The 14,541-nt window shown below is 36.0% G+C and overlaps 1 protein-coding gene and 1 long non-coding RNA gene across 2 annotated transcripts; one reads left to right on the plus strand and one right to left on the minus strand.

Moving 5' to 3' along the window:
- Positions 1-8,818: 8,818 nt before the first annotated feature.
- On the minus strand, positions 8,819-14,514 carry LOC146731577 (uncharacterized). The gene is made up of 3 exons (XR_014927020.1): positions 14,379-14,514; positions 11,887-12,026; positions 8,819-9,025 (listed from the first exon to the last, which is right to left on the minus strand). It is a non-coding gene; the product is annotated as an uncharacterized LOC146731577 (long non-coding RNA).
- LOC146731578 (BMP-binding endothelial regulator protein-like) lies at positions 12,802-13,666 on the plus strand. The gene is made up of 2 exons (XM_085493290.1): positions 12,802-12,914; positions 13,410-13,666. The coding sequence occupies exons 1-2, from the start codon at positions 12,842-12,844 to the stop codon at positions 13,664-13,666; spliced, it is 330 nt and encodes a 109-aa protein (XP_085349416.1). The 5' UTR covers positions 12,802-12,841.
- Positions 14,515-14,541: the final 27 nt, after the last annotated feature.

Genomic DNA, 14,541 nt, shown 5'->3' on the forward strand with positions numbered 1-14,541 from the left:
TGTACTTGAATGAAACGAATATTTAGGAAAAAATGAATAATTAGTTAGCTATTTATTTAATTACCAGAACATACTATCAAACAAATAACTCCCAGTGATATTGTTCCATCTCTCTGTTGACCATGTAGCTGATTTTTTCATCCATTTGTTTGACGAGTTTGGCTTGTCCTATGCAGCGATCATTGCTATAGTCCAGTCTTTTCACCCACCACCACCAGAATCCTTTGGGGACAAGACTAGCTGATAGTCCTTTTATATGGAGACTGTTTACTGATTTCCATCAGAGGCCTAGACCCAGAACAAGGGAACCAAAATATTTAGTAAAATTTAATTATCTAAGTAAGTTGCGAAATATTTTGAATGTAATCGCAAATAACATGTCCAGGAATTGTGCCAAAAACTTTTAATAATAATAATAATTAAAAGTTTGTATAGCGCCTAATATTCATTATGATGATGCCCAATGACGCTGTCAGTTCACAGAAATGCTCTCTGAAACATTTAAGTTTTGAATGTAGATTTGAAAATGTTTAAACTGGCTGCAGAATGAATGGCTGGTGGCTGACGGAGAAGCATGTGAGAATGAGCGATCGACATATGTCTTGAGTCTGGTTCTGGGCACTGTAGGTGTAGATGCATTACTTGCTTGAACAAAGAGTTCTGCCAGGTTGACGGAGTTGAATCAGGTATGATATGTAGGTTGGTGTTAATCCATGAAATGCCTTGTATGTGAGTAGTAGGATCTTGAATTGAATTCTGTAAATAACTGGGAGCCACTGTAATTGATGTAAAACATGAGTAATATGAATAAAGCAGCACGATTCTGTGTCCTTTAAAGTAGATGTATTTGTGTGTCGGGTAAGCCATATAGTAAGGCATTGCAATAGTCCAGTTTAGCAACAAGAATAGAACATACTATTTTAGAACAGGTTTCAGCGGATAGATACTGTCGGATATGTCCAATACGTCGGATGTGCATGTAAATACTTTGACATGTAGTGGTGATATGTTTTCTGTACTGAAGGGTGTCATAAAATATTACTCCAATGTTACGAGCGGCTTGTACTGGTTTTATATATGTAGATCCAAGTTGAAGACATTTAAGTGGAATGAGAGACAGGTCATATTTGGTACGGATTAGCATAACTTCCGTTTTTCATCGTTCAGCTGTAGTTTGTTGTTGGTCATCCAATCTTTGATGTCAAGAAGACAATTCGCAGTTTCGGAAATAGATGATGAGATGTTGGTTCTGGTGAATGATATGTATAGTTTATTGTCATCGGCATATTGGTGGAAGTTTGGTTGATGACGACAAATAATTTGACCAAGTGGTGAAATGTACAGTGAAAATAACAGGGGACCAAGTACCGAACCTTGGGGAACCCCATAATGAAGCTTAACTTGTTGTGATGAGTGATTGTTATTCACAATAGATTGATGCCTGTCCGTTATCTATGATGAGAGCCATTTCCAGTCTAGATCTTGTATGCCCATGTTGGCTAGTCGTGTCAGCAATATACGATGGTCGGTAGTACCAAAGGCCGCAGATAAATTCAACAGTATTAAAATGACATAATGGCCAGAGTCTAGAGAATTTAAGATGTCACTAGTGTTGGTTCGTTACTGGAAACAGAAAAATGAAGCTGTCTGTGTATTCTGGGTTGTGCTCATTATGTTAATATCTAATCCCGATACAAAAAATAACACAGGGTAAAATATATCAAGTGATGCGAATTGAATATTGCAAAATTTACCGCACTTACAACTGCGATATTGCAGCTGCTGACATGACAGTACAGTGCATCGATTTTAAATTAAATAACTAACCTGTACAATATAATGTGGTACTACACCTAAAGACAAATTACCATTATCCATACATTGTTCATATGGTGTTCTAGTACCACTATGATAGCAACCATCTACATAGTAATAGTATACATTGTTTGGATAGGTTTGGTGAACGATAGTGGAACATCACAGAACACAGCTGACTGAAATGAAAACAACGTTTTATTTTGAGTCGAATTGCGCCCACGGTGCAACAGTTTCTCTTAATATAAGACTATATATTTTGATGCTTTGCGTGCGATCTGATTGAGCTACCATTTCATATGGAGAACACCGATTTGTTGAGAGGAAGGAATACGAACCTGGTGCGCATATTTTGGACAGGTACTGATGTTTATACAAACAATTACGACTGTGGTGTGATACGTCTTTATTTTGAACAAAAAGAATTGTGTTGAGATTCTAAATCTACGGGGGGGGGGCGTTCAATAAGTAATGCCCCTGGAACAATTCCAGTTGTCTGATCTAGATGAAATTTAGCGTGTGTATTGATTCACATCTGTATGGGTTATGTTGCAAAAACAGCTCCAAATTAATTGTGGTTTCTGATTTACAGGTGAACTGAGTCAGGTGGGAAATGAAACCAGTTAAGTGTTGCGCAGTGATCCTGTTTTTGTGTTTGAAAGGACTCACACCAAAAGAGACTTTTGATGAAATGAAAGTAACTTATGGTGGTGATACCCCATCATATGACCTTGTAAAACGCTGGCATCGTGATTTCAAACATGGCCGAAAGTGTGTTGAAACAGACCTGGTCGTTCCTCTTCTGCTATGATGAGGCATTTGTCCGTCAAGTTGAGGCAGTCTCTTTGGATGATCGACGCATTACTGTTCGCCAAATAGCCCAAGAGGTCAAGATTAGTACAGGGCCTGTGGAAACTATCATTCATGAGCATTTGCATAAGCATAAGGTGTCTACCAAATGGATTACAAGGTTGCTCACACCTTTCCAGTGCTCGAGGATGAATTTGGAGATGTCCCAAGAAGTTACGGCCTGGCTGTGAGAAATATTACGGATGGTGAGAAAAATAGTGAAAGTGATGAAATTGTCTTACCTGAAAGAACAAGAACCAACATATTAAACACAAGACATGGTCTTTTCACTGCACAAGGAAAGAAATAACTAGTTGAAAATTATCAAACGATATCTCATTAGTCATTGTAATATTATGTTCCAAAATGAACCCCTTGCCCGTGGACAAAGCAAAGGAATTGACATATTGTATAGTTCACTAAATTAATTCAGCCAGTATTTCGAATACATGGGAAAGACACAGTTTGCGTTGTACAGTATGAAATAGAATTGCGAAAATGCTAAAAAAATAATATTCAAATCGTGCAAGATATATTTTATTTTGAAAATGAACATCATTCGCATCAACATCAGATACATTGTAGTGCGGGATGGTACTATGATTACGCCATGGATAGCAAACTATCCCTCATACACGAATATCTGAAAGAATCCCAACAATTAACGATATTATTTATACATAATAGTGATTTTTGATTCACGGGTAAAATAAAACAAACACCCTAACATTTGTTGAACATTTATCAACCCTTAGAACCCCGTCGGCAAGCCAGTCAACCTGGTTTTCACTGCAAGAGGTTGCGACTCCCCTGCCAAATTCTAAGGCCAATTAAAAACCTGATACAAACACGTATTAAACGTGTTGCGTGAGAGCATACAAACAAACAACAACATTGAATGATATGTATTGAATTAGACATACACATGAAACAACAAGAGGGAATAAAACGACATTTTGAATTAATTAAAGTGTAAAAACGACCTCTGAACCATAACAGTTTGAAGTCGCAAAGGATTTGTAATTTTCCATTTTCCAAAGAATAGAGTGTCATTTGTAGTCCAAATGTATTCGAAGTACTGGTACTTGGATTCAAATCTGCTGGTGAGTTTTGACAATTTCCAACGGATCCTAAAATAAAGAACCGTCCTCTCGTTTATTCCGCCGAGAGATATGGATAGCAACTGATGAAGTGATAAGGATAAAAAAACACTCTCACACTGACGAGAGAGGAATCTACGTGAGAGTTGAGGTGGCAGAATAACGAAGGAGGAACCGTCAAACCATGTAGAAATAGTATAAATGCGTGAAATGAAACAAACAACCCGTATTATTTATAAACTAAACTAAACACGTTTGCTGATGAATTATGTTTAATTGATTTATTAATAATGAACATTTGTACATAATATAATAACCTTATATCCACAAAAAGGTTATATAAATAAATGCACACACGTATTAGAATGTTCTAACACACTATTCATGATTTACCTTAACCTCCGTAGGACAAGGCAAGTTTTGCGTAGAGAAACAAGGCACCCTCAATATCGATTTGTCGATTTGATCTTGGACAATTATTTTCCGTGTTACCCAAGGGAATGATGTGTATCCAATGGGTTCAAATCATTCACTGTGAGCAAGTTGTGTTGATTCGTTCGTGGCTCGATTGCCGACACGAACACCTCGGCATTCAGTTAGGTCGTGTGTGTCAAGTTAGGACTGTGATATAATATTGATCCGATTAAAACAAAATAACGTATGACGTTTGACTCTAGAAGCATTATTCATTGTGTCAGCAAAGAGACCATTTCAAGACCAATAACACCGGCACAAACCATATCTATCTAAGAATTGGAAAACAATATTTAGCAATTAATTATTATCAATGCTTTTTGTGTTTTAGCTGTGGTATAATAAATAATAAAAAAACATATTGACCGTCTAATGTGTTGTGACGATGACGAGTTTGGCGTCCCAATAATTCCTATCTGTATATATTCCAATGCGTAATTTCAACTTCTCTTGTGCTCCATGTCTCATGTTCAATGTCTTGACTGATTATAATACAACCCGATATAAGCGTCACTAACCGCATCAACCTGTATTCAAGCGGTGTGGTAATTGGCTGAATTGAAAATAGAACTCGTTATACAAATCAGAACAGCGACGCTGTCCCTTGTTCGCTGCTAATTATTGTTTATTGGAAAGAACTTATATATTGTTCAAAGTTTTTATCAGAAAAGTACCTAATATACATATTTGTTTGTGTAATCCGTAATGTTGAAAATGTTCTTCTTACTTTAGTGCAGAGCGATACAAATAATGTATGTGATAACACTGTGCTTACAAAATTTTTAATGTACATTTGTAATATCGGTATAAACAATATTAGCATACCCGTCAATGATATGTGCGGAATATCACGCCCAATTTTTGAAACATTTTAACAAGTTGTCAATAATCGCAGTAAAATTCGTATATGAATCATTTAGAGGAGCGATGACTTGAAGGGTGAGAGATATGGTAAGCAATAGAATTGAACAAAATATAACATAAATAAATATTTCAGATATATTACAGATGAATTGTTCCAATTTTTAACCTTTATTATGCTGGACACTATAAACATTCAAAACAATCGCAGTTACCAGAAACAGTAATCTGAATCTAAATCAAATATATAAAACAAGCATGGCTTCTATCTTCGAAAGAGTACTAGATTTGTACTAGAATTAATTATCACATTATGATAAAACTTTGTACATGTGTAAACTGACTACTGCCCTCAATATACCATATGACACTGAGTACGTATATACAAGCCAGTAGTATGGGTTTATACGTGAACTGAATTCTAACTTCGAATTGACATGTAAACTTACTATATCTGTTGTCTGTTATATATACTTTGCAATATTAATTACATATATAAAGGCAAGTAGTATGGATTGATCCGTAAACTGACTACAGACCTTAATAAACAATGCGATAAAAGTACGCATGTAAATGCTAGTAATATGTTTTTTTTATGTAAACTGAAATCTACCCTCAATATACCATAGAATAAAGAGTTACGATATAAAGGCTTCTGTACTATGGATAATTATAACTGACTAAAGTCCTCAATATACCATGCTACAGTAAATACATATATATATTGGCTTGTAGTAGGATTTGATATGTAATCTGAATTCTGCGCTCAATATACTATGCGATAAGTACGCATGTAAAGGCTAGTATTATGGGATGTTATGTAAACTGAAATCTTCCCTCAAGATACCATGTGATAACGAGTTCGTGTGTCGAGGTCAGCAGTATTAGTTAAAACGAAAACTGAGTACTGCCCTCAATATACCATGTAATAACGAGTTCGTACTTTGTTTTGACCGTAGTGCAGTTTATTGTAATCGGTAACGAACGCACTAATCTGTTGGGGAGATTGATCGAAAAATGGTCAGAAATGTGTGCAAACTTGACTTAAGACATTGTCTTACCACATCCCGCAATAACATGTTAAACACAAATATTGAAAGTCGAGAGGTAGCCCGAAATGTATTACAAGCCGTGCGTGCTAGACAGATAATGTTAGAAAATAGCGTACCAAGTTGTGAAGTACTTGCATGGGCGACAATCTGACCACTCCTCAATGTTATGTTTAATTACCTTGGAGCTTTTATATTTATTAAAGAAAAAGAAAAACTCCGGCGATATCATATCCATAAACAATCGCCTTTTAACAATTGATGATTCTGTGCTGTCGGGCCCAATGAACACGCAGACGGCAGGTTCAAAATACAAGGAATGTTTACTTGTGTAATAACTAACAGTACTCAAAACAAGATGGCGGCCCTGTCCCAGAATCCCATATGTTGCTTAGCAACCTAACTGATGGCGGGAATATGGCCATGCAAAGTACGATATATGTTTATACTTTTATGCTCAGACACAACAAATTCATTGAGTTTGTATGTGAAAGAAGTTCTATTCAGCAGAGGTGTATGTCAGATGTGTATTCGTTTATACTAGCATTCTGCTCTTTATTCAATTACTTGTATTGATAATCAAGTCCTTGAATATTTATCTTCATTTTCATTTAGGATGGGTGCCTACCATTAACATAGGTGATAACACATCCAACAGACTTCACGGAAGCATTCTGAATAACTTTTGTATCATGTGTTAACCTGGAAAAGTAATTCATTCAAAAAATAGTGTGCGTCGGGCCTAGGGTGTAGCGCGGTGGGCGTGGTGTGCCCGGTGGGTGTGGGGTGTAGTATTCACAACTGCCAGTACACTACACAAAATTAGGTTAGGTAAATGCACCCTCTCTAGCTCGAATTAAATTGCATTGCTGTAAATAATAGCAATTCAATAAATGAATAAAAAAATAAAAGATGTATCAGCAGGGATACAAATTTACAAACCACATATTACAACAGGTTGTGCATAGCTCCATCATTTGTTGTGTCGTGACATTTGAACAAACATATATACAATGTATACATACTAACTGATGCACACATTAATAATGCTACAATTGATTTAAGTATTGTAACACAATTGTACTTTTGGTAGGAAAAAGACAATATCGTTTGTTTTATCACGATATTCCAAAAAGTAGACACAGCAAACATACTACTCAGTGGAACTAAATTAGTAATGCTTTGCTTGATTTAAGTAATATTATCGGACAGCTAGATAATTTTTGTTGGGACTGTCCAAAAAAATCAATTGACTTCGGGGAAATAAATAAAGATGGCGGCATGTATTTGTTGAATATGTTACTCCTACCCGACCCATGGTGCCGTTAACATTGGTCAGGACTGTTAAAAATAATCAATATGACTCCATATGGAGTTCAAAAGAAATTATATTATACAACAATGATATGCACCATTTTCTACCATTCAATATTTTGGTGTTTATTGGTGAAATTAGGTTGGTAAAAAGAAAATATGTGTGTACCCATTAACATAGGATATAATGGAACAGGGATTAATGATTTGTATTACAATGACTAGAAATAATATCGTGTCTAGACTGGCGCAGTCGGGGCGATTAATTTGTTTTTGGAGTTTAAATAAAATAAAAAAGTCACGAAATGGAGGTGTTAGTGCGAAGTCCCCTGTAACTGCGAAATCACCCAGACTGCATGACCCTCTATCGACACTGCAGGAACCCGTCGATTTTTCAACAGCTAATTATGTTAATGAGTGTTCTAATTTACAATCATCTAAGTCAATCACAACGTTTCTTCTACTGACCTCTGACGGAGAAGACGTCGGCTGATTGTAGCAGCCGATTTTGTTTTAATTCTACGACTGTTTTTTACATTTTCTATGCTACATTCGAAGTCGATTTTTGACGGCTACGACAAACTCGAATTTCAACATGCCGCCATGTTGGGTCTTGTCGCATACGACTTGTTTACCACTTCCGTGTGACTGAGAATGTTCTAGAACCGTACTGTGTCTGGGTGGAATTTTTAGAAGTTGGTTGAATAGGTAATAGGACACTGTAGGAGGCAATAGAAGGTAATGGAACATTCTAGAAATTTGTAGTAAATTCCAGACTCATTATGTATGCTGATGTGATGGTCTATTTATAGACAGTGTGGGTATATATAGGGGAGTTGTTCAGCACTGAGATCAGATCGGAGATCTCGTTGAATTGTATTGGAGTTTAAGTATCTAGTTATTGAAGTAGTGGAGTTTTACCGCGTTATTGTACTTGATGTTTGCAGAGTATAATAATACCAGTACCAGTTGAAACCTCATCTGTTGGCTCCGTGTTCGTATTTTATCATCGCCGCCAGGGAAGTCTTTTTGTTACTGTTGCCATTTTGGTATTTGAACCATCACACTTGTACTATACCAATTACGTTTATACGGTAATATTACGTTGCATGTGACAGGTCTGCAGTGTGACCTTTGCCATGTTGCATCATGAATATTTAATAGCAATGAATTTCCTGCACAATGAACCAGTCGGTGTGATTTCGCGCTAACACCTCCATTTTGCTCTTTTTTATTTTTTTTTAAACTACAAAAAAAAACAAATTAATCGCCTCGACTGCGCCAGTCTATGTCTTGCTTTCAAATCTACAGTCACACAAATATTAACGGGAATTTTATGTTATTGACAATTACTTATTTTATATCCATTCTGCTGTATTTTGTTCTCAAAATTTTAAGACAGAGACAGGAGAACTACAGTACTGTGTGACGGAACACAGTCCCTCTATCCCCAGTCTGGAAACGCTTCGCAGTCTATTGTCCCAGGGAAGTTGCGGGTAAATAAACCGTTCACACTTCGCCACGACGCTGAACGTACACTAACTTGAGCACTACAATCACAAACTGCAAACAGAACATATTACCGTGATTTTTCAAAATACGAACATCCGAAAGAAAAAATAACAACATCACAAAAATTTAAATGTACATATCTATTCACATTTAAAAAATATTGTAGTTGAAAGCAGTTTTTCTCACAGGGGCTTGACGATCTATTCCCCTCAATGCGTGGACGTCTATGGGGCCGTGCGACTATGTCCCGGTACAGGACCTTACCCTTGCTCAAAATAATAGAAACTATGGAATTAAACAGTTTAGTAATGTAAAGCAAGCATATCTTATTAAATTTAATCATCACGCTCCGAAACCACAAAAATCACTAATACTTGTTTCCGGCCGATCAGCTTGCACTATATATAAGACAAGAGAGGAAACAAAATATGCACACATTTTTCTAGCTGCCGAAAATCATACCTCAAAATACAAAATACCTTGTCCAAACTAGTTACGAGTGCTTATAAGACATTGAACTATCGCAAAATGTTGTCCGATTACATACAAATCATATATTTTTCCATAATTTACGCATTTATGACGAAATTTGACAATTTCATATTTTCTGTGATACCAGCCTTCAAGTTGTGTCAATCTGCGCATGCGTTCGCGCCCTCAAACGCCAGGACTGCATTTCATTTCTTTGCTGCCAGAGTTTGAAATTCTCAACTATGCATAATCATTTATACACAATTGAAAGCGCATTTGCCGGAACTTCTTCGTGCGTTATTCTTGTACAAACCTCATTATATATGTTATTACAGTGGCTAAAATGGCGACAAATGGTGATGTGGATTTATATCTAACATTGTACTTACTCTACTATCGCTTGTTTGAAATGTTAGTGTTTGTATCGTGTTATTAAAGATAGCAGTTCTCGTTAGTAAATACAAAATAAATATATAATAACAGATATGTCACATACATCATCAACATGGTGTAAACCATTCAAACCATTTAATTAATATTCCTAATACAGTATACCGGAACTACTTCGATTATGTTAATTATGGGCCAATAGAAATACATTCCGGTGATGTATCTGGTCATAACAATACGCGTTTCCGCGGAAAGGTAATATATATATTGTGTTGACGTGCGGTGACACTTATACTGTGACTACGACGTCTCTCAACGATGAGAAGAATGTTGCGCTTACTAATAATACACACCATTTCAAGTGTTGCTGTAGCAGCTTCGGTCAAGGTTAGTTTACAGTGAACGTTATCGTCTAGTTATACAAATTATTTTCAAACTGGTCAGTAGAGTGTTAGTTACAGGTATAGTATGCAATGATTGCCAGTTTTACCATTCGAAAACTAACTTTCATACAGACAAACGTCACTCCTCACTATTGGAAGTCTTCGTTTTTTTTTCAATGAACAGGCAATTTTATTAACAGTGAAATCGCGAAATTATGAAATTGTCAGGTCATGTGAAAATGTTATAATAAATTTCAAAAATTTTGTTGGGTTCAATGATCGACGTACTAAAAATAAACTGGAAGTCCGCTGCGTCCAAGAGAAAACAATTGCACACGAGTACGTGAAGTAAGTTTCTTTCCCAATTTGATGGTTTGTGGCTGCTTAAAACCAAGTTGCATCCGCTAATTATTGAGTCATCTATGCATATTTATGCTTGTATATTTTCCTGTTATGTTTAATTTTTTGTATGTCTTGGCGAAACAAAAGTAGAAATTATAGACTAAACTTGGAATATTTTGAAATCGGCAATTATTGTTTCTGACTCCTGAAAGGGTGGGAACTGTCCGGATTTAGCTGCAACACGTTGATATCGACAGTTTGGTTGAGATTTTGATAGAAACGTAATGTAATCATTTGTATTAAATACGATACTGTACTCACTCTTTCACTGAGCTAGTCCAACAGCTGGGGCATACTATGTACCCCCCCTCCTATCCCTCCCAGACCCAACGTTTTTGGACTTTTTTTGTGTTGAACAATAAAACAACATTTAACATTACCCAGTTTTCGCTGCTCAGTATCAGATTCACGTTATTTTAACAAAATCGCATGTAACTGCGTACGTGTGTGCGTTCGATAGGAGCATTGTGCTCCACAAGCTAGTAAATGTGCTTTGGTTTTGCCCCAAATCAAACACGTGTATTCTCTCTATATAGACGTTAATAAATGTATGAATATATCTTGTATTCTTGAAAAGTGAAATATTTACATTATGTTATGAGTTTGTCAGCCAACAGCAGTTATGTTTCAATATTTTGACGACGAATATGTACGACATTCTACAGATAAAATTTGAAAAATTCATCTGCTATTTATACAATTATGTTTCACGTGGCTCTTGATTGTTCCTTTCCCCTCGAAACGATGCGTATGATTTGTATAGTAATAATTATGGACATGAATTCATGCTACCATTCATCATTATTAATATTTGTTTTTATTATTATTTCACAGAAGATACATTTTGAGAAGCGATCAGGTAAGTAGTAATTTAATTCACAAGATGGTAATTTTGCGACTCAATTATTCATCATTTGTTCATCTAACACATAATTCCTGTCACGTGTTACCGCTGATAAATTGACTGCAGACATAACGCTATACAGTACAGCCACAGTCTGAGAGCTGAGTGGATTGTTATTTTAAACCTACAGTTTAACCAGAGTCAATATTTTTGTGTTTTTTTGTTCTTCAAAAATCTTTTCGAGTTTACGAAGTTAGTAAATAGGAAAATAAGATGTTCAGAGGTGTTTGACAGATTTGTCAAATTTCCAAATATACGTAAACCTACCCAGAGGAAATATGAGAGTGTCCTCACGTGCGTAATCTGCCACTGGTGGGGTGGACAGTAGGGGTAGATAATATACAGTAGAGCCAAAGACTTACATTCGCTCATATTCATCTTTGACGGCGACCATCTATGCGAACATTATGCTCTGGAAATTGTAAGCGGTACATTTTACAAGTCATGTCGTAGTTGTTAGCGAGTGAAAGCTGTGGTTGAACGGGATATGAAACTTGGTAACCTACAATATAAACATTAACAAATGTGTGTATTATTTGTTATAACTTCATTGTTATTACATAATTCGAATAACTTTGATATCACAGTGTCGATAATCTATATACAACGGAATATCAAAGTAAAAACACGACGTTATCTTTAACGGCATTTCAGTCAGTTTTACAGACTAGTTAGTAAATATGAGTTATGTATCATTCAGGAACGAAAGAACATTAAATGACTAATTATTAATTTATATTTCTAGCAAACTATGAAATAGTTTTTGGTCGAATGATATATGCCGAAGCAGAAGCTTCTTGTGCTGCCATCAATGGAAAACCCGCACAGATCTGCTCAGAGGCAGAACAGAATGCAGTAGAAACATTAAGAGATACCATAGGAAACGATAATAATAATAATTATCTAATAATAATGAAATATTACTTCATCGCAATGATAAATAAACACCAATTCAACAATTTAAAATATCCATAAAGCTGCGCATTATACCGTGCATTTCGATTTTAGGTCACAAGTGTGACAGACTTTTCTCAAGAGAAGGCGATTTACAATGTTGGAAAAACGTACTATGATGCATTTTTCGTCATAAGTTTAGAATAATCAATTGTAATGAGCCATTTATGTTCATACTATCATATATGAAGAGTAATATCTTAACAATTGAATAACAATTGAAACAAAAATGGGTTTATCTTGATATTACCGAGGTGATAAGATTGTAGTGTTCTTGTAGTGTTAAACCTGTAGTATTGTGGTTCAGCTGAATCCAACTGACATCAGCTAATAACACATTAATCTGATTATAGTGCAGCCAAGATGGCAGGCTATGTATGGAATTCTTTGCCGTGTTACACAGCGGAAAGAGGTGTTATTTGTGAGATACAACCCGGTGAGTTTATTATTCTGTTTTTATTGAAAACATTTTTTTCCTGAAAACAACGGTCTGGATGTTCTTCTTATATTTACAACTTCGACCAATAGACCTTCGTAGCGTCCTAGTGTTTCATTTTCCCCGCCATTTCGACCACAGATCATTCAATATGTGTAATAGTGAACACGATGACTGGAAGAGTGGAAAACTATTTGAGGGGCAAACCAAGTCTCGTGGCAAACCAAGTATCGCGGTACTATCACTTTCAACGGGATCTTGGCGGTCATTTGCGTCGAAAATCAACTCCGCGATATGGCATTCATACTTCTGAGTAAATATAGGTGCATTAATAGATTATAAATCTTATACACCTTAATATTTGACCTTTCTCATGTACTTGACAAATTGTACAATTGTTGTATACGCAGTATCGTCTAAGTTATATGTTCATGATATATGCACTAAATACGACTCAGTGGTGTAAACTCCATCGTGTGTGTTTTATTATAACAGGTGTTTCTGGTGATCCACACATGACGTCATTCGACGGTCGACCATTTAGTTTCCAAGGTATATGCTGGTATACTCTGTTTAGAGACTGCTCGTCTAATCCTGGCTTTGAAGTTACAGCTGAGTTTGAGCCGAGAAACATCAATACGCCGGAACAAGTCAGAACGCGAACTGTTTCTCTTAATATAACTGTTGGAGGTGACTTTGTTGTCATTAATGGATTGAACGTCGTTACAGTAAGTGACTTGCTCATGACATAACTCATGTCATTATACCTTATTTTAGAAGAGTCTGGAATTTTTTCTGTTGAACATGATATTTTACAAACTTCATACATGACTTTTTGTCTGGTTTCTGCAGACCAAAATAATTGGCTGTACAAATGATTGCTAGTTGAACTTCCTGAAATAATGCAATTTATTTTTATTTTAAATTGTTGTGCCTCGAGTCAGTTCCAGACATCGAATGTCACTGTTGCAAGCGCAGACATAATAGTATAGTGCATTTTGTCACAGAAACCATAAACATGTTTGGGACTAAATGACTGTGTGGCCATGACTAAATCAAACAGTAATTTAATATGTTGGCCTAGCATCAACCAGGCCTTATCGAAGACAAAATTAACCAACGCCCCCCCTAAATAACATCTCTTCCTGTGGTTTTGGCATTTCCACATAACACACTCTCGACCCTTTCGATGTTCAACCACAGGTAGGAGTTGAATTCGGGTCTACTGATCAATAGTCTGACGCACAACCACGGCGCTACCAGTTACCGGTATATATTAAAAGTGGTTTACAATTTACTAATTACAATATATATATATATATATATATATATATATATATATATATATATATATATATATATATATATATATATATATATATATCCTCAGGGTACAACTGAAAGACCTATGACTAAAGCAATCTCAATACACGTACAGTAAGACAATAAGAATATCAAACTGACCTTCACCTCCAAAGATACTACATTCACTCTGTACTGGACATTGAAGACACACAGCTTAAGAGTATCTATCTCTGGATCCGACTACCATGGTCAGCTCTGTGGTCTTCTGGGTGACGCTGATGGTGACACTCGTAATGACTTCCTAAAACCTAATGGTACTGTA

This window comes from Saccoglossus kowalevskii, chromosome 18 (genome assembly GCF_978046115.1).
Source record: "Saccoglossus kowalevskii chromosome 18, keSacKowa6.1, whole genome shotgun sequence".
Taxonomy (NCBI): domain Eukaryota; kingdom Metazoa; phylum Hemichordata; class Enteropneusta; family Harrimaniidae; genus Saccoglossus; species Saccoglossus kowalevskii.